The sequence below is a fragment of the Carcharodon carcharias genome, chromosome 30, assembly GCF_017639515.1.
Source record: "Carcharodon carcharias isolate sCarCar2 chromosome 30, sCarCar2.pri, whole genome shotgun sequence".
Taxonomy (NCBI): Eukaryota; Metazoa; Chordata; class Chondrichthyes; order Lamniformes; family Lamnidae; genus Carcharodon; species Carcharodon carcharias.
In genome coordinates, this window is record NC_054496.1 from 7,015,074 (window position 1) to 7,040,593 (window position 25,520).

The 25,520-nt window shown below is 46.2% G+C and overlaps 1 protein-coding gene across 1 annotated transcript; it reads right to left on the reverse strand.

Moving 5' to 3' along the window:
• Positions 1-4,263: 4,263 nt before the first annotated feature.
• LOC121271354 (hepatic lectin-like) lies at positions 4,264-25,520 on the reverse strand. The gene is made up of 8 exons (XM_041177307.1): positions 25,354-25,520; positions 23,628-23,741; positions 22,915-22,989; positions 20,831-20,896; positions 16,857-16,922; positions 14,443-14,594; positions 9,299-9,411; positions 4,264-5,116 (listed from the first exon to the last, which is right to left on the reverse strand). The coding sequence occupies exons 1-8, from the start codon at positions 25,490-25,492 to the stop codon at positions 4,981-4,983; spliced, it is 861 nt and encodes a 286-aa protein (XP_041033241.1). The 5' UTR covers positions 25,493-25,520; the 3' UTR covers positions 4,264-4,980.

Below are 25,520 nucleotides of genomic sequence, written 5' to 3' on the forward strand. Positions count from 1 at the left end.
TGCCCACTGTGTCTCCTTTTGCAGAATTGAAACCAATTTAAGGAAAAGCTGACATTGATGTTTATGATCATACATAAATATTACAGGAGGAAGGAAATGGTGACCAATGATCAAATTGCCTAAAGTGCAAGTCAACATTATCAATGCAAACATTTAGGAAAAATTAAGCAAGGGTTTTCTCATGTCTTGTGCTTCAGGATGTCAGAATTCTGCCCAGGGTTTGAGTATTTTGCACATAGAATGTTGGTCATGGAAGGGCGATGGTTCTGGAAGGATGATGACTCTGGAATGGTGATGGTTCTGGAAGGGTGATGGTTCTGGAAGGGTGATAGTTCTGAAAGAGAAATGGTTCTGGAAAGGTGGTGGTTCTGAAAGGGCAATTATTCTGGAAGAGCAATGATTCTGCAGGGTGATAGTTCTGGAAGGGTGATGGTTCTGGAAGGGTGATGGTTCTGAAAGGGCAATGGTTCTGGAAGGGCAATGGCTCTGGAAGGGTGATGGTTCTGGAAGGGTGGTGGTGCTGGAAGAGCAATGGTTCTCAAAAGTCAATGGTGCTGGAAGGGCAATCGTTCTGGAAGAACGATGGTTCTGAAATGGCGATGGTTCTGAAATGGCAATGGCTCTGGAAGGGCGATGGCTCTGGAGGGGTAGAGGTTCTGAAAGGGCAATGATTCTCAAAGGTCAATGGTGCTGGAAGGTCAATGGTGCTGGAAGGGCAATGGTTCTGGAACAGCGATGGTGCTGGAGGTGTGCGAGGTCTTAAGAGAAATCCTGTCGACAGTTCTGGTAAACCAATGAGCTTCCTCTCCAGATCTGGAACTACCAATGGAACACACATAAAGGATTTCTCTGCTGCAAGTGAGATGGCTGGTGGAAGTATGTAAGAAAAAAAGTAGAGTGCAAGAAATCATTATCTGTACTGAATTCAACACTCAATGTTTTTTTTTAATTCATTCACGGGATGTGCCAGAATTTATTGCCCATCCCTAGTTGCCCTTGAGAAGGTGGTGGTGAGCTGCCTTCTTGAACTGCAGCGGTCCTAGAAGGCTGCTCACCACCACCTTCTCAAGGCAAATATTTCAAGTTGAATATCATTGAGGAGCTGACTTCTGGAAGATTCTTGCACTGATTGCCTGTTTCCCCAATCAGCTTGGTGGTCACCCACTTATCTCTCCCCAACTCTCTGTAGCTGTAGAGCAAGAAAGTTCTCAAACAGCTCCTTCTGAAAATTTCAGCTTCCCCTGTACACTCTGGTGTTGGGTATAGGGAGTATAATTTCAAAGTTTATGGATGATATGAAACTTGGTAAAGTAGGAAATAATGAAGGGGATGGTAACGGACTTCAGGAGCACATGGACAGACTGGAGAAAAGAGCACATGCATGGCAGATGTAGTTTAATGTGGACGAGGGTGAAATGTTGCACTTTGGGAAAAACAGCAGAGAGAGGCAGTATAATCTGTAGGGGATCCAAGAGCACAAGGACTTTGGGATGCATAGCCACATATTCTTCAAGGTGGCAGGTGAGTTGGTAAATAAGGTGTATGGGACATTTAGTTTTGTGAATAGGGGCACAGGATACAAAAACAGAGAATTTTTGCTAGACTTTTACAAATCTATGGTCTGATCTCAGCTCGGGTGTGTCAACATGGGCACCACACTGTATGAAGAATGTCAAAGCCCTAGAGATAGTGCAGGGAATTTTGACCAGGGTGACACCAACGGTGAGGGTCTTCAGTTATGTGGCGAGATGGAGAAGCTGCGAATGTTTTCCTTGGAGCAGGGATGGTTAAAGGGAGATTTAGTGGTAATATTCTGAATTAGGAGGGGATTCAATGAAGAAAATAGGGAGAAACTGATTCCACTGGAAAGTGGGTTGTTAACCAGAGGACATCGATTTAAAATAATAGGCAAAAGAACTAGAATTATTCAAGCTCACAGCACAAAAGGAGACCATTCAGCCCATCATGCCTGCGCTGGCTCTTTGAAATAGTAGTCATTCTTAGCTCCACATCCCCGATTTTATCGGTGCCCTGCAAACTCCCCGGCCTCAAGCACCTGCTCAACTCCCTTTTAAAATTATTTACAGAATCAGCTTTGGCCACCTTTGCAGATCAAGCGATCCAGAACTTGACTGCTTCTGTGTAAAAAAAAAAGTCTCCTTGTCTCCCCTCGAGATCTTTTTTGAATCCACGACCCCTAGTTATTGTTAGTTTCACTCTCTCCCTGTCGAAACCTCTCATCACCTGGAAAACCTTTGTTAGGTAGGTTACCTCTTAACCTTCTCAGTCCCAAGGAGAACAGTCTTAACTTTTCCATCTCTCATCGTAGCTGAAGGCTCTTGCCCCTGGTAACAAGTGGTGCAAAACACTTTTAGGTCCCACATGTTGAAAAAACTGGCCTTGCACAATGAAACTTTATAGGTAACATTGTCTACAACTATTCTCATCATCTATTTTGCCAAGTTTTGTATCAGCTGCAACTTTATGATGCTATTCCCTACACCTGAGTCCAGGTCATTGATAAAAATTGAAGAGTAATGGATCTTAAACTGGTCTTGCAGATTCAGCACTGCTAACCATCAGTGCCCAGGAGCAATAAGGAGAAACAGTTTCACACAGAGGGTCACTCTGATCTGGAATACACCACCTGAGAGGGTAGATTCCACAGGAACTTTACAAAGGCAGTTGGACATGTACTTGAAAAGGACTAATTTACAGAATTATCAGGGGTTAAACTGGAGAGTATGACTACTGGATAGCTCTTTCAAAGAGCCAGGACAGCCATGATGGGGCAGATTGTTCTCTCCTGTGTTGTAAGTTTCCATGGTCCTATCAACAAATCCTTCTATTCTTTTTCCCCCCCTGTTCTTGACTAGCTTCCTCTTAAATACCCCCATGTTATATACCTCAACTATTCCAGGTGGTAATGAGTTCCACGTTCTCACCATTCTCTGGGTATAGAAGTTTCTCCTGAATATTAATTCCAATAATTGTATGTTGAGGAAGAATGAGTCTGAAGCTAGCTTGTACCTTATAACTCATTTATTTCCAAGACAGCAAAGTTAATTCATAGATTCTCCCAGTCACCCAGCCTGAACTGGTTTATATACACCTGCAATGATTCTCCATTGGGGAGAGCTGTGCTTAATTACCAACTTAAAATATGTATTCTATTGAAGCACAAATTCAACATTAACACTTCCCTGATGGATTTATTAGTGACTGCCTGATATTGACGATGACTAGTCTCTCCCAAAATTGGAAACATCTGCTCTATGCCTACCCTAGTGAGCCCTTTCACCCAGGTCACCCCTCAGCCTTCTCTTTTCTAGAGAAAAGAGCCTTAGTCTGTTTATTTCTAAAAGCCAACTTGAAACATGAGTTGACCAGACCAGCCATAGATACCAGTTAACTCCATGACTCATTATTGATTCAGTCAGCTTTTTAAATGACAAGCCAGCAGTTTTCATCAGGAGAGAAAGAAAGAAATTACATTTCTATAGTGCCTTTCATGACCTTAAGATGACCCAAAGTGCTTTACAGCCAATGAATTGCTCTGGGATGTATTTTGAAATGACTTTCAACCTTTGAGTCTAGAATCCCATGTGGGGAGAATATCTAATCATCTAAAGTAACTTTGGTGGAAGAGGTTCAGAAATCAGGGACATATGGTAAATGATTGTGTTTTGTGCTGTTGGGTTTTGTAGTGTAGGAAGCAATCTTCTGTCACATGTATCAACTTAGACCCTGCATCAATTGGAGTATAGGGTCTTGCATGTGACCATTGCACTGTTTGGGAATGGCATTATTGGAGATCCTAAATCAAAGAGAACCTGTGCTTAAAAGTTAAAAGTTTGGGTGCAGAGGGGAGATATTCTGGAAGAGTGATATTCCTGATAATCAGACAGAGAAGACAAGGAGAAAATCTGGAAAATTTTAACCAAAAATCCCTTTGGAAAGTTCCTGGGCTTGGGGTTGATCTCTGGTTTTACATCCCATTTGATTTATTCTTTACTGAAGTCAATATTGGCTCAGGGTATAAAAGTGGTGTTCCATTCCCTGGGATTCCTGTCCAGTGAATTCATTTAAAATTAGCTAGACTCGTTCTGCTGGTGTTCAAATGAGAATGGCATGAGAAAGGGAGTTAATGTATAGAGGTTTTATTATCTCACAAATTTAATGAGTTGACAGACTGATTGGAAATACTACAGGAGCAAATCAGTCATGGTAGAGAAAGCAGAAAATAAAACTAAACTAAAGAAATATAACCTATTCGTCTTTATTCAGTCAGCTATAAGATAAGCAGTGTAGAAACAAGCACAGGCATGGTTGATAAAAGCAAAATACTACGGATGCTGGAAATCTGAAACAAATTACAAGCATGTTACAGGCATCGTTGAGTTAAGCTGAGTTAAGTTGATTGAATTGAGTTGAGCTTAGTTGAGTTGAGCTGAGGTCATTTGAGTTGAATTGAATTGCATTAAATTGAATTAAGTTGAGCTGAGTTGAGATGAGTTGATTTGAGTGAAGTAAAGATGAGCTGAGTTGAGTTGATTTGAGATGAGCTGAGGTGAGTTGATTTGAATTGAGTTCAGCTGAGCCAATTTGAGTTGAGTTGAATTGGGTTAAGTTGAGGTGAGCTGAGTTGATTTGAGATGAGCTGAGCTGAGATGAGTTGAGTTGAATTGGGTTAAGTTGAGATGAGCTGAGTTGATTTGAGATGAGCTGAGCTGAGATGAGTTGACTTCAGCTGATTTGAGTTGAATAGAGTTGAGTTCATTTGAATTGAGTTGATTTGAGTAGAGTTGAACTGAGATTAGTTGAATTGAGCTGAGTTGATCTTAGTGAAGTTGAGCTGAGTTGAGTTGAATTGAAGTGAGTTGATTTGAATGCGTTGTTGCTCAGCCTGGAATATTGTATATCTTTCAGATACTAACTAACAATGAAGAAAACGTCTGCTCAGGTCGTGCAGCAGAAATTTCATGCTGAGTTTTTCTGTTTCTCACAAATCCAGAAAAAGTTTGTGGAGCACTTGTTGTCATTCCATCTTCCTTTGTCATCAATGTGGACACAGTCCTCACTGTTCCTGTTGTTGGGTTCTCCAGCAGCCCAGAACCTTGCAACATAAAAACACATAGAGATGACAGTAAGTGTGACACAGCAGATTAACCCCAGAAGTAATTTTACTCTAGAAGTAGCTACTGCTTGAATCATAAGGATAACAACTTGCAGCCAAGTGTTTATTTGAGGTATATTCTTCAGCATTGGTTTGACTTGATGCACTATTTGGGCTATGGAAAGCATCACAGCAGCACTGGACCCTATCCTGATCAGGAGTGCACACTTGGCAATGGGAGTTTCTGTACACAGATCAGGAACAAGAACTCTGTTCTGAGCTTTTACCCCCTTACTTAACTATTTCTTAAATGGTGGACTATAGGGAGCCTATACTGGAGGAGGAGAGATTGTCACCAGACATGGGAGGGACATTAGGTTCAGAGGCATGGAAGAGAACTGTAAAACTGAACAGTGAGGAAAGACTGCATCCATTATCCCTATAACCCATTAATTGGTGGCTGGGACTTCAGTCATCCAGGCTCGATGCTCTGGAATTCCTTCCCTAAACCTTTTGGCGTCTCCCTCTCCTGTGAGCAAGATTTGGTAACCCCTCCTAATGTCTCTTCCAAAGATTTTGTTGGCTACCATTTGTGAAGCACCTTGGGAGTTTTGCTAAGTTAAAATTGCTTTATCCAGTGTACAGAATAGAACGTGTGGAGTTGGAGCCAAGTAGAAGAATGAATAGCAAGCTGGCTGGAAACAGAAATCAGAGAGTAGGAGTTAAAGGTAGTTGTTCAAACTGCAAAAGATGGGAAGTAGTTTTACACAAGGGCCGGTGCTGGAACTATTGTTGCTACCATCTACATAAACAATTTAGACTCTGGAATTGGAAGTAGGATTCCAAAATTTTCCAGTAATATCAAATCGCAGGATGCAGTGATGCAAAGGAGGACAGAGACAAAATGCAGGGAAACATGAATAAACCTGCAGAATGGGTAAATTAATTTAAATACTGATAAGTGTGAGATAGTGCATTTTGGTAGGAGGACTAGAGAGGTCACTTAGCACTTGGATTATAAAAATCCAAATGGAACAGAGGGAAAAAGTGATCTAGATGTACAGGTGAACAAATCACTAAAGATGGTGACATAGGCTAATAAGGCCACAGAGAAACAAACACAGCACTGGGTTCATCTCAAAGCGGATATAATTGAAAAACAAAGTGATGTTAAACATAAACAGAGGCGTGGTTAGATCACACTTGGAGCACTGTGATCACCTGGTCTGCACATTATAAAAGGAATATGGACACACTGAGGAAACCATAGTCAGGATTTTACCTGGGTCAAAACAAAGAACAAAGAACAAAGAAAAGTACAGCACAGGAACAGGCCCTTCGGCCCTCCAAGCCTGCGCCGATCATATTGCCCGTCAACTAAAACATTTTGCACTTCCAGGGTCTGTATCCCTCTATTCCCATCCTATTCATGTATTTGTCAAGCTGCCTCTTAAACACCACTTCCTGATCTATGGGCACCCGGTGCGGAAGGGGGTCGGGAAGGAGGAGGACCTCCTCGTGAACCTGCTCCTGGGCCTGGCCAAGTTGGCCATTAACAGGTCCAGGCAGCGGGCGATCGACGGGGGAGTCCCGCCCGATTGTTTGTCCCTCTTCCGTGGCTACGTTCGCTGCCGGATGTCCCTGGAGAAGGAGCACGCGGTGTCTGCTGGCACTCTCGAGGCCTTCCATGCTCGGTGGGCACCGCGGGGACTGGGGTGTTTTGTTGACCCCTTTAATCACATTTTGATTTAAAGTTTGTAAGTTTCCTTTAAACTTTGTTCTTGGTTTTACAGCTGACCTGAATTAGGGGCTGTGCCTGATTTATCCCAATTTTGTTGATTTAGTTTTCATTTAAAAGATTATCATACCTGCTTCCACCACCTCCTCTGGCAGCAAATTCCAGACACTCTCTACCCTCTGGGTAAAAAACTTGCCCCGCACATCACCTTTTTGGATTTCTCCTCTCACCTTAAATCTTTGTCCCCTAGTAATTGACTCTTCCACCCTGGGAAAAAGCTTCTGACTATCTACTCTGTCCATGCCACTCATAATTTTGTAAACTTCTATCAAGTCGCCCCTCAATCTCCGTCGCTCTAGTGAGAACAATCCGAGTTTCTCCAACCTCTCCTCATAGCTAATAACCTCCATACCAGGCAGCATCCTGGTAAACCTCCTCTGCACCCTCTCCAACGCCTCCATATCCTTCTAGTAATATGGTGACCAGAATTGCACGCAATATTCCAAGTGTGGCCTAACCAAGGTTCTATACAGCTGCAGCATGACTTCCCAGCTTTTATACTCAATACCCCTGCCGATGAAGACAAGCATGCCATATGCCTTCCTGACTACCTTATCCACCTGTGTTGCCACTTTCAGTGACCTGTGGACCTGTACACCCAGATCCCTCTGCCCATCGATGCACTTAAGGGTTCTGCCAATAACTGTATAATTCCTGCCTGTATTAGACCTTCCAAAATGCATTACCTCACATTTGTCCGGATTAAACTCCATCTGCCATTTCTCTGCCCAAGTCTCCAACCGATCTATATCCCGTTGTATCCTTTGACAATCCTCTTCACTATCTGTAACTCCTCCAATCTTAGTGTCGTCTGCAAACTTACTAATTAGCCCAGTTACATTTTCCTCCAAATCATTTACGTATACTACAAACAGCAAAGGTCCCAGCACTGATCCCTGTGGAACTCCACTAGTCACAGCTCTCCATTCAGAAAAGCACCCTTCCACTGCTACCCTTTGTCTTCTATGACCAAGCCAATTCTGAATCCATCTTGCCAGCTTACCTCTGATCCCGTGCGACTTTACCTTCTGTACCAGTCTGCCATGAGGGATCTTGTCAAAGGTCTTACTGAAATCCATGTAGATAACATCCACTGCCCTTCCATCGTCGATCATTTTTGTCACTTCCTCGAAAAACTCGATCAAGTTAGTGAGACATGACCTCCCCTTCACAAAACCATGCTGCCTCTCACTAATACACCCATTTGTTTCCAAATGGTAGTAAATCCTGTCACAAAGAATCTTCTCCAATAATTTCCCTACCACTGACATAAGGCTCACCGGCCTGTAATTTCCTGGATTATCCCTGCTACCCTTCTTAAACAATGGAACAACATTGGCCATTCTCCAGTCCTCTGGGACCTCACCCATAGCCAGTGAGGATCCAAAGATTTCTGTCAAGGCCCCAGCAATCTCCTCCCTTGCCTCCCTCAGTACTCTGGGGTAGATCCCATCTGGCCCTGGGGACTTATCCACCTTAATATTCTTCAAGACGCCTAACACCTCCTCTTTTTTGATCTCAACATGATCCAGGCTGTCTACACACTCTTCCCTAGACAAATCGACTGCTAAGTCCTTCTCTTTGGTGAATACTGATGAGAAGTATTCATTCAAACCCTGGAACTCCCTCCCTAACAGCACTGTGGGTGTACCTACACTGCATGGACTGCAGCGGTTCAAGAAGGCAGCTCACCACCACCTTCTCAAGGGCAATTAGGGATGGGCAATAAATGCCGGCCCAGCCAGCAGCTACCACATCCCATGAACAAATAAACAAAATGCGAGAGGTGACAGCCGGCAGAAAAGATTGAACAAGATGGAGCTCTTATCTCTAAAAAAAAGACTGAGGGGAGACCTGATAGAAGTCTTTAAGATAACAAAGGGGTTTGATAGGGTGAACATAGAGCAGAATTTTATGGCCCCCTTATGGTGGAGGCGGGGCTGTAAGATGTGGTGAGCCATTCAAAAGTCCATTGACTTTGGTGCGACTATAAACTCCAGCCGGTGTAAAATTCTGCCCAAAGAGAAGATGCTTTCACTTGTGGAGGAGACCAGAACTAGGGGTCATAAATATATGATAGTCACTAACAAATCCAATGGGGAATTCAAGAGAAGTGTCTTCACCCAGAGAATGGTGAGAATGTGGAACTCACTCCCACAGTGGGTGGTTGAAGTGAGTAGCATGGATGCTCTTAAGAGGAAGCTGGATAAACACATGAGGGAGAAGGGAATTGAAGAATATGTTGCTAGGGTGAGGTGAAGGCAGGGTGGGACAAGGCATGGAGCTTAAACATGGACCTATTGGGCTGATTGCGCAGTTTCTGTGCGGAAAATGCTTTGTACTAATATAAACAAAGAGCAAATTGGTCTTGTAGTTTTCCTCACGTTGATGATAATTCATAAGTTGTGCCATCAACCCACTGCCACTTTCTTTCAGACACAAGATCGTTCAGTCCGATCCAGTACATATTAGAGCTTGCTTCTTTCTTTATAAAATCCTGTCAAAAGAGTCAACATCAAGAGTGAAACATCATAAGAAAAGGAAGCAATTCTTTCATGCTCAGAGTTTTTGAAATGTGGCAGGCATTGAATTCAGTTGGGGTCAAGCTAAGGGTCAGTATAGGAGTTAGCTGATCTGTGTGTTAACATCAGAGAAATAGTCAGCAACTTTTGTCAACTCTACACAAATTGCTTTACAGAATGAACAGGCCTAACAACAACAGCCAGGAAACCTGGGTCCGGGGGAGAGGGTAAACATTGGTCGGGGGCTTTCTGTTGAGTCCAAGGGGCCCACTAAAGGGGTATTCCGCGACTTGCCCACCACCAGTCTGCACAGTGAAAGCTGTCGGCCTTCCCACTTTGCAACGGCCTCTGCCCGCCAGGGGTAAGTTGCAGCAAGTGGCCAGTAAATGGCCATTAATCGGCAACTTAAGGACCACAATTGACCCACTGGTGGGCTGCCCAACGCCTCTCCCCACGTTTGTAAAATTGCCGTGGGTTTGGGTAAGAATGGCACACGTGGCATTGTGCCCAGCTTTAAACTCCCCACCCACCTGTCAAAGCACCCCTTGGACTGTGTAACATTCAGGCTGAGTTAACCGGCTGACCCTGCATTAAATGTGAATTTTCTTGGCTATCTGCTCCTCAGAGGGGCAATAAGCTAAGTGTTTCTCACCATCCCCAATTTGGAACACAAAAATGCATTTCTAACACTTACTGTCCTTAGGGGGACAGTGGAAGGAGAAGGGATATTACCTGCAACATGAACCCCTTAGACATTGAACAGGTTACAAACGAGAACAAAATAATGGTGAAAATCACAGGCCGGAATATTCCAGCACAGTTGGCTTCAGGCATCATGGTGGGTGGGGGGCGGTGGTTTCAGAGTGATGTGCTTCACCACTGCCTTTAAAATGCTGCACCTGGTGAGCTGAACTTCGAGGTGAGTGCGCACACCCTTATGCAATGTTTGCGAACATCGTCTGTAGGACATCGAGGGACAGGCGCTGCCCATTTGCCGGAGGCACAGGCAAGTCGCTGTTTCCCGGCTGGTTCTCAGTGCGGAGCCGGCGCAAGGACTGCAGCGTGGGCCAGGCTGGGGTGGGGGGTTTAGGGGAAAAGGCAGCACAGACTGAAGGAAGTACACAAGCACATGCTGGGGGGTTGTGGGGAGGGTTGGGGGGGTTGTTAAGAGAAGTAGCCATGCACTTGGAAAAGCATCTCAAAAAAGTGATGGTCAGCATCTCCTGCATGCATGAAGGGACTTAACTAAGAGAGGTTCTTAGGTCACCTATACTAACCCACACGTCTCTCTCTCTGATCCTGCAGGAGGAGAACATCAGGATCATGGAGCCTGGTGATTTATGATCTGCCTCATGGCTGACAGGGGGCAGAGGAGGAGGAGAAGAGAGTGACAGAGGTGTCTGGCTCAGCAAAGGGAAGGGCATCACCCTCAAGATGAGGGGGCTGCAGGGTCTGTTGTGCACGCAGCTGAAGATCCACAGAGAGGCGTCACTCATAGAAACCTCGCTAGACCCAGGGTCTACAGACTCCGCCTGCCATTCCTGCAGATGACCGAGAACCAGTGTTGCTGAAGATTGCGCGTGTCCAGGGAGCTGGTCGGTCACATATGCCACCTGCTGCAGGATTTGGCACCACGGGAACATGGAGGGCATCCACTGCCAGTGGCCATGAAAGTGTCTGTGACACTCAATTTTTACACCAGTGACTCCTTCCAGGGCTCCACAGGTGACCTGTGTGGGATCTCACAAGCCTCCACCCACAAGTGTATCCAGGAGGTCACGGACACCATCTTCACAAAGGCACAGAACATTGTGCATTTCACCTAGGATCGGGAAAGCCTGGAAACAAGAGCGCTGGGATTTGTTCAGATCTCAGGTTTCCCATGGGGGCAGGGTGCCATCGACTGCACTCACATGGTGCTTAGATCTCCACGGCAGCAAGCAGTCAACAATGTCAACCACAAGGGCTTCCACTCACTGAATGTTCAGCTGATGTGTGACCACCACAAACACATCCTACAGGTCTGTGCACGATTCCCAGGGAGCGTCCACGACTCCTACACCCTCAGCAGATCTCAGATCCCCGACATCTTCCAGGGTCCAGAGAGGCTGCAGGGTTGGCTCCTCGGGGACAAGGGCCACCCACAGAGGACGTGGCTGATGATGCCCGTGTGGCAGCCTCAGACTGCAGCAGAGAGATGGTACAACGAGGCTCATGCTGCGATCCGGACTCTGGTGGAGCAGAGCATGAGTATTTTTAAAATGAGGATCCAGTGCCTGGACAGGGCTGGTGGAGCACTGCAATATGGCCCCCATAGGGTGTCGCACATCATTGTAGCTTGCTGCATGCTCCCCAATCGGGCGCTACAAAGGGGGGAGGACCTGGCCTAGGAGGAGATGGTGAAGCAGCACATCTCCACCGAGAAGCAGGATGTCAAAGGGGATGATGAAGATGAGGTCCTCAAAGATGAAGATGCTGGCGATGAGGCCATTGCACTGGCCAGACGAGGCCCTCAGCCGCAGGATTCTGGAGGAGGATGATGAGGAGATGCAGTGAGGAGAGCCCTGACATCCTCACCCTGCATCTGTGAATGTTTGACTCCTGTGTGGCTGAGGGCAGCGTACATACCCTCAGTGCTCAGGCTTATGTCATGGAGACACAGCGGAGGCCTTAACAGTCACTTGATTTCAGTGAGGACGCTCCATAGATCTTCACATAGCCTCTGTGAATGTCTGACTCCTGTCTGGCTGAGGGCAGCTCACTTGCGCTTGGTGATCAGGGTCATATCATGGAGACGCAGTTGTGAAACTTTAAATGTACCTGATCCTTTGTCAGCCTTCAGCATCTGACCCCTTCAGGAGCCCAGCGTCACCAGCCACAGATGCTGAAGAGCTTCAAAGATGCTGAGAACACACAGAGAGTATGAGGGAACTCTGTGTTGCCTGCCCACAACATTCTGGCAGCAATAACCAGCACCATCGAGGTGCAGGCATCAGTAATGTGTCCAGGGAGTGTGAAGCCGCTGCACAGGGAAGAGGCCCTGGACTGAGACACCTGCCTTTATCTTGTGCAGGAACCAAGGATTCACACCTGAGTGACAAGAACACTGCTCATCAGAACAAGGAGCCATAGGCAGAGAGACATTCTTGGGAGATTATTGACAATAGTGAACATTATGTATAAGTGATTAACGCCCATGCCCAGGCTGTGCAACTACATTTTCTTAAGCTTCCTAACCCTGCCGCTATGTCTTGGTGCTCCCCCGACATCCACAGCGGAGGTGGAGGCTGCCCGCTGATTGCTATGTCCTGTCTGTGATGACCTCGACGGGCATCCTCTGGAGGGCCCTGGCCTGCTTTCGGGGTCCTGCTGTGTGGCAGTGGCACCTTCCTCGGCCTGTGGAGCTGAAGATGCTGGGGTCAGAGCTGCAGGGAGCAGATTTTAAGCGGCCTGGGCTTGAGAGAAGCCCTGATGATTGGAGAAGGCAGCTGAAGGTTGGTGATTCCTTGCTGCGGGCTGTTAGGGCAAAGGTGCCCCCTTTGGAGCAGAGGTGTTCGGTTTGGCACAGCTGAAGACCTGAAATTGTGCTTGTAAGGTGAAGCTTGAGGGGACTCAATAATCCAAAGGAAAGGAATCTGGGAAGGCGAGATTGAAACCCTGCGAGGTGGGCCATTGTTGAAACCCTGCGAGCTGGGCCATTGTTGAAACCCTGCGAGGTGGGCCATTGTTGAAACCCTGCGAGCTGGGCCATTGTTGAAACCCTGCGAGCTGGGCCATTGTTGAAACCCTGCGAGGTGGGCCATTGTTGAAACCCTGCGAGCTGGGCCATTGTTGAAACCCTGCGAGCTGGGCCATTGTTGAAACCCTGCGAGCTGGGCCATTGTTGAAACCCTGCGAGCTGGGCCATTGTTGAAACCCTGCGAGCTGGGCCATTGTTGAAACCCTGCGAGCTGGGCCATTGTTGAAACCCTGCGAGCTGGGCCATTGTTGAAACCCTGCGAGGTGGGCCATTATTGAAACCCTGCGAGGTGGGCCATTATTGAAACCCTGCGAGGTGGGCCATTGTTGAAACCCTGCAAGCTGGGCCATTATTGAAACCCTGCGAGGTGGGCCATTATTGAAACCCTGCGAGCTGGGCCATTGTTGAAACCCTGCGAGCTGGGCCATTGTTGAAACCCTGCGAGGTGGGCCATTATTGAAACCCTGCGAGGTGGGCCATTATTGAAACCCTGCGAGGTGGGCCATTGTTGAAACCCTGCAAGCTGGGCCATTATTGAAACCCTGCGAGGTGGGCCATTATTGAAACCCTGCGAGGTGGGCCATTGTTGAAACCCTGCGAGCTGGGCCATTGTTGAAACTGTCCAAGTGGGAGCGACTTATGGAGAGAATTCCAAGATGAAACCTGGGGGTGTTGTTGAAAAATCCGTGGATTCAGGTTTGGTCACATTGGTCATTTATTGTGCAATGCAGTGTGTTCAACCATAGTTTGCCTGTTAACTCACATTATCTCATTAAACCTGAATGTTAGGGTATAAGACAGATATTGAAATTGGTGCTTTCTTTCTAACCTTGCACGGTGAAGTTTAGTTTAGTTTGTCCAAAACCCGTAGAATCTTTTGGCTTTATTCTCTTAGCAAGTGCCTTGAATATCAAACTTTGTCAACTTTACACAAATCGTTATTGGTCCCTGTCTCCCCCCCCATGACCCAGGGTCTGACCAAGGATCATAGCGCCACTCTAGAGGGCAGATAGAACTTTGGTTTAACATCTCAACCTGAATATCTCTGACAGTGCAGCACTCCCTCTGTGCTGCGCTGGCAATGCCCTGCTAGATTTTGTACACAAGTCTTGGGAGTGGGGCTTGAACTCATAACCCTCTGACTCCAAGATCACAGTGCTACCAACTGAACAATGTCTGAAGCCAATAGAACTCAGGGATGGGAACCGGCCATCACCATTTTTTCCACAGGTTGTACAGATAAATGACCTGATGTCTGCACCCCTACCTGCTCCGAAGCGCTGCTGATCACAAGCAGATGTGAATCATTTAAGGAGCATTGCTGCTTTGCAAATTGCCAGTTGCCACTTTGGGTGGAAAAGTAGTAACAGGCCTGATTAAATTCATGCCAGTTAATGGGGCACTGGAGACAGGAGCATCCTGGAGAGAGAGAGAGAGAGAGAGAGAGGGGGTAACAAGGATGAGTCATAGAGTCATAGAGGTCTACAGCACAGAAAAAGGTCCATCGAGTCTGTGCTGGTCAAACAAGTACCTAATTATTCTAATCCCATTTTCCAGGACTAGACCTATAGCCTTGTATGCCATATTCCAATGAAGGAACAATCAAACAGCCCCCCTGGACTGGAGAATTTCCCCTCCCCAGGGACCTAAGTGAGTGGCACGACCAGTCTCGGAATGATTCCTGAACTGTGCCAGGCGAGCTGCTCTGGTTGGTGATACACGAGACGGCACCTCAGAGTGGGGCTGTTACGTTTCCTACATTACAACCCTGTCTACGCTTCAAAGGTCAAAGCTTTTTCTTTTTGACCCCCTGAGTGTGTGAAAGACACTAGGCTGGATTTTACTGGTGGCTTTGAAGATGAGCGTGCGGTGGGGAAGGGCACGTAACTTCCAGCGGGTGGCCTTGTTCCACCTTCCTGTCTGGCCCTCCCCCCCACCTATCGGTGGGGTCGGTGGAGGTGTCAGACCCGCCCTTCCCATTAACGGCCAGTTAAGGGCCTCATCCCACCACCTCCGGTATTTTACCTGCAGAGGGGGGAAGGCCCTCGCCATGGGGATAGCCCAGCAGCTTTAGCTGCACAGGCTGATGTAGGACAGCAGGGTGGGGTGAGGGATTCTTTTGCACGTCCCCAGGGCCCATCAGAGGCAATGCCCCTCAAGGTTATCCCACCCCCTTTGACCTTCACCACCCCCCCACCGCCCCCCCCCTGTCCCGGTGTCTTGAACCCAGCCCTCTCTCCCTTCCATCCTCACTGAGACCCCCGGACCGTGGGCTTACCTGGGCTCCTTGGCATGGTCAGACTGGCATTGCTGGGACTAGACATCCGGTTGGCTAGCGGCCCTTTAAGGTGGGAATTGGTCCTAAGAAAGGGGTGTAAGTTCTACCTTAAAGCATTAATGCTGCTCCCAGTGTCAAATTGCACAGAGCAGCCATCAGGATCATGGGCAGATTCCCCCCAGCTACCCCAGCTCCCAACCTCTCAGCTGTGGGTGATAGTGACTGCGGCACACCACAAAATCCGACCCACTGTCTATTTTACACAGACTCAGTAGCAGGATTGGGCTGCACTGTGATGCTCCTTGTGGCTGCATAGTGCGCAACGAAACCCTGCCCTCTGACCTCATGGAGGGTGAAATATTGCAGGGTGTGCTTGATGCCCATGCAACTATTCAGCAGCAGGAGGCAACAGCTGCAGACAGTACTTTGCATTTGGTGCTATACACCAGGCTAATTGAGGAATTGGTGGCTATATCCTGGATGGATTTGTTGCCAGGGAAAAGGTTTTTGCGTAATAGTATTACACCGAATTTACAGCACAGAAACAGGCCATTCAGCCCAACTGCTCCATGCTGGAGTTTATGCTCCATTCAAACTTCCTCTTCATCTAACCCCATCAACATATCCTTCTATTCCTTTCTAGCTCATGTGTTTATCTATATATTCATACCATTCACCTCAGATACTCCGTGTGGGAATGAGTTCCACATTCTCAGCACTCACTGGTTGAAGAAGTTTTCCCTGAATTCCCGATTGGATTTATGAGCGACTGTCTTAAATTCATGATCCCCCTAGTCCTGTCTCCAATCATGAGTGGGAACATTTCTACATCGGCTATTGAACTCTTGCATAATTTTAATGATCTCTATTGTGTCGCCTCCTCAGTTTTCCCTTTCTAGAGAGAAGAAAATAACGAATAATGATTCTAATAAATAGAAAAGAGAAAGACGTAAAGGCTTAAACTAACTACTAAATTAATTACTTAACTGATGAGGAAGAAGAGAATTGATGGCTCAGTACAGATAACAAATAGGCTTGACACACTGGCTATTTTATTCAACATCGGATTCGTCTGCCCACAACATTCCTGGGGCTCTGTCTGTGATTTCTGGGTTGACATCCAATGGGACCTTTTTGCCTGGTGGGTGTGGGTGACCCTTCCCCGAAGCTCTGCCTCAATCGGGTTGTGGGACCCCATAAAATCCTCCTTCTGTCTAAGACTAGCCCCACTATTGTCTGGGTTAAAGCTGGTAATAGCCATGTGCCCATGACCCGGCCAGTCAGAGTGTTAATCAGCACGAGGACCCGGGCACTACTTCACTTCACCAAAAAGGGGAGGGTGCTGAAGACATGAACAGCCAAGATATACAATAAGATTTCAGATTGTAGTGCTCACAACTTGCCTTTGATTTTCATCTTCGAAAGTTCTCCTGTTACATCGCTGTGCATTGTCTCAATTTCTTCAGACACTACAGAACAAAACAAGTTGACACATTGATCTCCTGTGGTCTTGCTTACAGTAGGTTTCGAATGTGCAACTTTAAAAGGACAGGAGCGTTATGGTCTGTAACACATGGAGTAATATTCTGCTGCTAACTGGGGAACTTTACATAACTTGGCTCATGTCCTTAGGCACTCAGATTGAATTACTGCAGGAAGGCATATCCTGAGGTCAAATAGAGAGTCACTTCTTTTGCTGGCAAACTTTCTCTGTATCGAGCTTTCTATTTCTTTTTATCATTTTTATTTCAGGGTGAGACAGAAATGTAAATATGCAGCAAAACGTGACATACGAGCATGAAGAATCTATCTCAAAAAGCTTTCTGAGTGCATCTGTGTATGTGCATGTGTGTATTTGACTTGCATGTGCATGGGTGTGTGTGCACATGTATATGTGGGCATCTGTTTGCGTGTGTGTTCCTGTGTGTGTGTGTGTGTGTGTGTGTGTGTGTGTGTGTATGTGTATGTATGTGTCAGTAAAATTGTAAAAATTGGCAGGTGTTAAGCAGTTGTTAAGGCTTTGGGCAGTCAATGAGTTAACACTCACTTCACCTAAGATCATAAGATGTAGGAGCAGAAGTAAGCTATTCAGCCCATTGAGACTGCTCTGCCATTCAATGATTGTCCCCATAACCCTTGATTCCCTTACTGATTAAAAATCTGTCTATCTCAGACTTGAATATATTTAATAACCCGGCATTTACAGCCCTCTGTGGTAAAGAATTCCATAGACTGACTACCCTCAGAGAAGAAATTCCTCCTCATCTCTGTTTTAAATGGATGCCCACTTACTCTGAGATCATGCCCTCTGGTCCTAGACTCTCTCACAAGGGGAAACAACCTCTCAGCATCCATCCTGTCAAGCCCCCTAAGAATCTTATACGTTTCAATAAGGTCACTTCTCATTCTTCTAAATTCCAATGAATACAGGCTCAACCTACTCAACCTCTATTCATAAGAAAATCACTTCATACCCAACATCAATCTAGCGAACCTTCTCTGGACTGCCTCCAATTCCAGTATATCTTTCCTTAGATAAAGGGACCAAAACTGTTCACAGTATCCTAGGTGTGGACTAACTAGTGCCTTGTATAGTTTTAGCAAGGCTTCCCTATTTTTACACTCCATTCTCTTTGAAATAAAAGCCACCATTCTATTTGCCTTTCTTAGTACTTGCTGATCTTGTATGCTAGATTTTTGTGATTCATGCATGAGGACCCCCAAACCCCTCTGTGCTGCAGCTTTCTGCAGTCTTTCTCCATGTAAATAATATTCAGCTCCTCTATTCTTCCTGCCAAGGTGCATAACCTTACATTTTCCCAAATTATATTCCACCTGCCAAGATTTTGCCCACTCACTTAACCTGTCTATATCCCTCTGTGGACTCTGTGTCATCCTCCCCACTTGTCTTCCCACTTACTTTTGTGTCATCTGCAAACTTGGCGATAGTACATTCACTTCTTCATCCAAGTCATTAATATATATTGTAAATAATTGTGGCCCCAGCACTGATCCCTGTGGCAATCCACTAGTTACAGGTTGCCATCCTGAAAATGCCCCCCTTATCCCAACTCTCTGTCTTTTATTAGTTAGCCAATCCTCTATCCATGCTAATATACTACTGTCAACATCTATGTTATCTTTTTAAGCAGCCTTATATACAGTACCTTATCAAAAGCCTTTTGGGAATCCAAGTATATTACATCTACTGGTTCCCCTTTACCTATTCTGCTTGTTGCCTCCTCAAAGAATTCTATTAACGACCCTGTATGTCTGTCCCCCAGTCTGATGGTCACTTTACATAATGGAAGGTGTACTTGAGATCCATTACAAAGCACTGTCTCTGATGGGAATTGAGAAATCTGTCTCACACATCTCAAAATGCACAAGTTTGAGAAATTGAAATTTGTGGTTGTATAGTTGTGAGGGGATGGGGTAGTCACAAGATACAACAATAATGGAGCTATTGGCTAATCACAGTGATCGATCTATATTAATCAGCTCCTACGTAATTAACAGCAGTTAATTACGGTGCTTATGGATACAATTAGGGATGACTTTGCAGCATTGCTGGAACTTTTCCACTGGCAGAGCAGCCCCACTGCCTCCCATCCCCTATGGAGACCTCTGCCTCAGTGGCTATGCCCTACCGGAGGGAACCATCAAAGCCAAAGGCTCCGTGTCTCATTGACAGGGCTGCAGGGTAGAAAGGCTGCGATCACAGCTGCCTCTGATCCTACACAGATGTTTCCCCTCCATCCCTATGACACTATCAGCTTCGAAGGTCTTCAGTGCAGCCCTCCTGTGTTGGCCAGTGAGGACACCTCCTTATTCAGCAGCATCTATCTCTCCTGCTGGGGCTGCTTAGGCTCTAGAACAATTGGGCCATGCTTATTAGGGTGGCAAGCACGGAGGTAGCCAGTTAAGAGGCTCCCTCCAGGGAAAGTGCTCCACTGGTCTCACTGCCGGCAAGAGTGAACTCAGAACCTCCAGATGATCCTAGTGTCAGACTCCTGAATCCCACGGGAAATTCCGGGCCAGAGAGTCTACAATAGATCCAGATATGAGGTGAGGAAATCTCCTGACTGATACCAGAGCTAAAAGGGTTAAATTATGAGGGTAAGTTGCATTGACTAAACTGGTATAGGAGAAGGACATTGTCAATGATTAAGGGGCAATCTAATTGAGGTGTTTAAAATGATTAAAGGATTTGATAGGATAGATAGAGAGAAACTATTTCTCAATTTCAAATATGGTACTTAATTGTTTATGGGTTCTTCAAAAGAGTTAGAAATAGGGGCAGACTGAAACTGTAGCTGCTGGGTTAGGAGGTTGTGCTTGTAATGTGTGTCTCTGAAAATAAATGTTTATTAGTGTCTAAAGATTGGTTCTGGTTCTATCCTTCACTGCCTGGCAACCTGAAATGGAACACTCTGGCTTTTATTTTCCAGTTCCCTCTGGCATGGTGATGGAGGACTGCAGGTGTACCATTGTTTAAAAAGAGAGTAAGTATTTCCTCTGGTGAGTGAGTCCAGTACTCATGAGACTGCTTTACAACCTCCCCATTGTATGGGCTATAGGAGACTATAAAACCATCCCATTGTTTAGACAAAGCCTCCTATCACCTTGTTCTGGCCATAGAGGGAACATTCACATCACAGTCTGTCCGATTGTTAATCAGCCTGCAAATCTGCTTCGCATGTTTCTTCAAGAGTGTGAAGATATGAACATAACAGTCAAGATACACATTGGGCAGGATTTTACCGTCGGTGAGTAGGGGGCGGGGCCTGCTCGCTAACGTGTAAAGTGACGCAGGATGATGTCGGACAGAACGCCCAATGTCACCCCGCCCCATTTACATTTTCAGGAAGGCGGGGGTGCAGCAAAATCAGCTGGGGGCCCGCCAACCTGTCAATGGCCAATTGAGGCCGTTGACAGGATCATTCAAACAATTAAAGGACCTGCCCGTCCAACCTTAAGGTCAGCGGACAAGCCAGGACCCCCGGCGGGGAATAGAGAAAACATGCAACCTCATCCACCAGCGGGATAAGGATTCTTTTTCCTTCTATTTTTAATCTTTTTGAAAGTGTCAGCGATCTCCCTGAGGCTGCACTTAGCCTCAGGGAGACGTGTGCTCTGTCGTGCACACGTGCGAAAGAGTGCACGCTCGATTTTGGGGAATCCCCCCCACCCCACCCGCACAGGGAGCGCATAGCGCTTCCCGCCGGACATCACGCTGGCACGTAAAATGGCGGCAGGACCCGCTTCTCCGGCGGGGATCAGCTCCCCACCCACCGGAGATTGGGTCAAGCCCACCTGTCCGACATGCAGAAAATTCTGCCCATTGAGTTTTCAGATTGAAGTGCTCACAACTTACCTTTGATTCTCATCTTAGAAAGCTCGCCTGCCATATCACTGTGGTTTCTCTCAACTTCTTCAGATACTACAAAACAAAACAAGTTGACACATTAACCAGCAGAGCTCAGGTCAGAGCATCACAGTCAACACATGGGTGGAATTTGATGCCCTCCCCTGTGGCGAGTTGGGTGACAAGGTGGGGACTCTGCCTGCCTGCACCCCAAATAAGTCAATGGTGGGAAGGCCCATGGCCGGCCTCTTCACCCACCTCCAATACTAGGCTTGTATTCCCTTGACTATGGGAGACTAAAGATTGATCTTTAGCTGTTTAAGGTGATCTGAAGGATTCGAAAGGATTGATAGAGAGAAGCTATTTCCTCTGGTGGGGGTGGGGTGGGTGGGACGAAGCCAGAACCAGGGGGCAGAACTTTCAAATGAAAGGCAGGTCATTCAGGGGTGATGTCAAGAAGCACTTCTTCACACAAAGAGGAATGAAAATCTGGAACACTCTGCCCCCAAAAAGCTGAGACCAGAAATCATGAATGTTTCAAAATGGAGGTGGGAAGTTTCTTAGTGGGTAAGTAGCTAAAGGTGAGTGAATGGAGTTGACATACGGATCAGCCATGATCTCATTGAATGTTACTCCTATCCCAATCTACCTAATGGTGTGGACCATAAGTCCAAAGTCACCAGCTCCTTCAAACCATATTGGACTTAACAGACATCTTGTCTCAAAATACTACTATCTCATTTGCTTTTGAATGAATCATTACTGTTTGCATCATTCACCATGCGAGTCTTTTCATAGATTTTCAGCCTCTATTTAAGTCTTTTTTATGTAGAAAACATCAAATTTACAGTACAGAAACAGACCATTCAGCCCAACCAATCCATGCTCCACTCAAACATCCTCCCATCTTTTCTCAACTAGATCTATCATTGTAACCCTCTATTCCCTTCTCCCATGTGTACTTCATTAGCTTCCCCTTAATTATATCTATCCTGTTGTCCTCAGCTATTCCATGTGCTAGTCAGTCCCATATTCTCACCACTCTCTGAGGAAAGGTATTCCTCCTGAATTCCTGATTTCTTAAAGTACACAAACATAAGAACCTTTCAGCCCTTCGAGCCTGCTCCGCCATTCAATAAGATCATGGATGATCTTCTTTGTTTCGATTTCCACATTCCCATCTAACCCCGATAACCTTTGATCCCCTTGCCTAACAAGAATCCATCTACCTCTGCCTTAAAAATATTCAGTGACCCCACCTCCACCGCCTTTTGAGGCAGAGAGTTCCAAAGTCACACAACTCAGAGAAAAAAAATTCTCCTCATCTCTGTCCTAAAAGGGTGACTCCTAATTTTAAAACAGTGCCGCCTGGGTCTGGACTCACCCACAAGAGGAAACATCCTTTCCACGTCCTCCTTGTCAAGGCCGTTCAGGGTCTTGATGCCAGCATTTATACTCTTCACGAGCCTCTTCCAAATCTGATTGGCTCATCCCATCCTGTCCCCAACCCTCTAAACCAATTGGCTCTCCCCATCCTGCCCCTATATTCCCCTAACCCCTCCTCCCTTGTGCCTAGATCAAGCTTAAGTGCTTCAATACTTTCAGTTTCAACCACTGCCTGCGGCAGTGAGTTCCACATTCTCAGCGCTCTAGATATAAAGATTTTCTTCTTCCTCATTTCCAGGTATAATGCTTGATTATTTGAAGGTTACTGAACCACGGCCTATGCCATGATTTCACTACGGGTTGGGCAAGGAGGCAGGTCCCAAATCAACCTCAGCTGGAGCGAGGTTAGAACTTCCTGCTGTTGCCGTTATTCTGAACCACTCTCTAACTGTCTAGCCAACTGAGCTAACCACACCCCTGTATAAAGGTATTCCCCCTAAATTCTTTTTCTGATCTGTTAGTGACTATCTTATATTTGTAACCACCTTATTCGGGACTCGTCCATAAGTGGAAATAGTTTCTCTACAGCCACCCTATCAAACCCCTTTGTAATTCTGAAGACCTCTGTCAAGACCCTTGTCTTTTCCACATCCACCGGAGGGTATAACTAGGTGTAAAATGCTGCAGATTCTGCATCGCTCACTCACCATTGTTTTTGAACTGAGCAAACTCCAGCTGTAAGTTCTCTTGCAGCTGTTTCATTTCCATATGCATCGCTGAAACTGAGAGACACAGAGGTTAAAACAAAGAGATATACACTGGACCTCACACTGGACCATTGAGAACTTCCAACAGTCAACCTGTGGGCAATGGTGTATGAATAATGAAGTATGTTACCTGGCCCCTGTCCCTGTCCACAGCTAGTGGGTGACTTGTTTAGCAACATTACACTGTACCATAGCCAAATATGAGCATAGCTCTGCATTTAGATAGGTGAAACTAAGTTGTAATAAATCATATTACTCCTTGAGTATTGTGTCCAGTTCTGGGCCCCACACTTTCGGAAGGATACGAAGAGCAGACGAGTTATCCCAGTGTCCTGGATGATATTTATCCCTCAATCAACATCACAAAAGCAGATGATTTGGTCATTATCATATTGCTGTTTGTGGGGGCTTGCTGTGCGTACAATGCCTACCAAGTTTCCTACATTTCAACAGGGACTGTTTTTCAATAGTGCTTCATTGTAAAGTGATCTGTGACATCATGCGGTGGCGAGGGACGCTATAGCAATGCAATTTCTCCCTTTTTTTCCCCTTCAGATCAGCCAAGACAACACAGGCCAGGGGTTTACAGCTGGAACTTTAATCACTGACAGAGCTGCATCAAGGAATCTGAGTAGTTCAAACAGTGGACGTACTTTTCAACAATCCGGCTAGCAGAAATACGAAACTCAGAAAGACACAGGAACACAGGAGACCAGAGATGAGCAGTAGGATGTTCCTCCTTCTGTGATTCTCCACGTTAGGTTCAGCTAAAAGGCAAGGTGACAATATTGTGATTAGTAAGAACACAATGGAGTTTAAGGAGATTACAAGATAAAGGCGCTCCACCCTGAACGGCCCCCATCTCCCTTCATTCCCAACGGCACTTTTACACGAGTCCTGTGCAATGTATGGAAGTGTGGGGCTGGGGGAGGGTTAGTTGCCAACCCTCCAGGAATGATCTGGAGGATCCAGGAATTAATCAATTTCCCCGACACTTGTTGTGGGCACCTCAAAATCATTGAAGTGTTTAAAAAAAATGTTTGTTTCTCGTTTTCATGGAACACTTTTATTTAATAGTTATTAAAATATTGGGGAAAAGAGGACTGTCTGGCAGGCAGACAAAAGGTGGGACCTCCAGGAATACACCCAGAGTTGGCAACCATAAGTAGGGAGGGAAGAGGTATTTGGTGCTGCTGTTGCACCATTATGGTGTGGACTGACCCGATGGACCAGCCACTCGTTTTCTGCCCATCATTGACCGAACGCTGGTGAGTCCAACCCCGTAAACTCCACCAGCCTCCCATCTCCGTGAAGGCACATGTAAAGAGGTAAAGTCGAGGCAAAATCTGTCCAACCTCCTATATATTTGTAGAATTGCATGGCAAACGCATATTTAAGTAACACGTAGGAAAGGTGGCAGCTAATTTGTGCATAGCAAGATCCCGCAAATTGCAATGTGATAAAGGCCAGATAATCTGGGTGGAATTCTACAGCAGCGGAACATCACAGTCCCGCCTAAGTCAATGGAATTTAGAATGGCTCGCCGCAGTTTACAGCCCCCACCCACCACTGTAATGTGGTCATAATATTCTGGCCTCTGTTTTGGTAGTGACGGTAGAGGGGTAGAATATTGGCCAGGACCACTGTGGAGAACTCCTCCGCTCTTCTTCTAAATAGGGCCATTGGGATTGTTTACATCTACCTGAGGGGACAGATGGGCCCCTGGTTTAATATCGCATCAAAAAGATGGCACCTCCTGCAGTGCAGCATTCCCTCAGTCAGGCTCTGGATTTTTGTGCCGAGTGTGTGGAATGGGAGTTGAAGCGACAGCCGTCAGACTCAGATACCTGTGTCCCCACTACCTCACTAGATAACATTACTGCTGGAAAACATATTGCGCTGGGGCCTCTCAGGAGCAGTTGGATCTCAAGCAGGGTCACTGGCTGGGCATCAGCGAAGGAATCGTCCAGGATTGCCATTCCTAGTCATTCTTCCTTCATCCTATCATCGCTGCTCGCGGGATCTTGCTGTGTGGGGGAAAAAAACTCGCCACATTTGCCTACATAATAATCACAAAGTCTGTCAGCTGTGTGAAGCACCCTGCGATGTGATAAAACACTGTATAAATGCATAACTGTCGAAAGGAAGGGGAGAGAATGGGGGAACAAAGGCAAGAAGATAAAGGGAGGGAAGAAAGAAAAGATTGGACTGAACAAAAAGATTTGCTGTTCCTCGAAGCAACTAATGTAACACTTCTAAATCCAGGTGCTAGATAAACAGGAGAACACCGGGAAAATATTTCCATTAAAGTTAACGAAGTTCTGAGGTTCCCATTTCCCTGCTCCCTCCTTCTCCCACACCCTGTAACCCAGCAGGTACCTTCAACTTGGGGTTTCACCCAGTCTTTATTTCCTTGCTGATCCTCCATTGCGAATGATTCCAAATTTTCATACAAGCTCAGCTGAGACATGTTAATGTTTCCCGAGCTGTGCTTTATTGAGCAGGGACCAGGCTCCATTTTCTCTGACACTGTCGAGGTCTAAGCT

Coding starts and splice junctions, on each gene's coding strand:
- LOC121271354 (XM_041177307.1), bottom strand. CDS start 25,492: ATGGAGCCTGGTCCCTGCTCAATAAAGCACAGCTCGGGAAACATTAAC. Junction 23,742..25,353: donor GGTGAAACCCCAAGTTGAAG/GTACCTGCTGGG, acceptor CTTGCCTTTTAG/CTGAACCTAACGTGGAGAAT. Junction 16,923..20,830: donor TTCTAAGATGAGAATCAAAG/GTAAGTTGTGAG, acceptor TTTGTTCTGTAG/TGTCTGAAGAAATTGAGACA.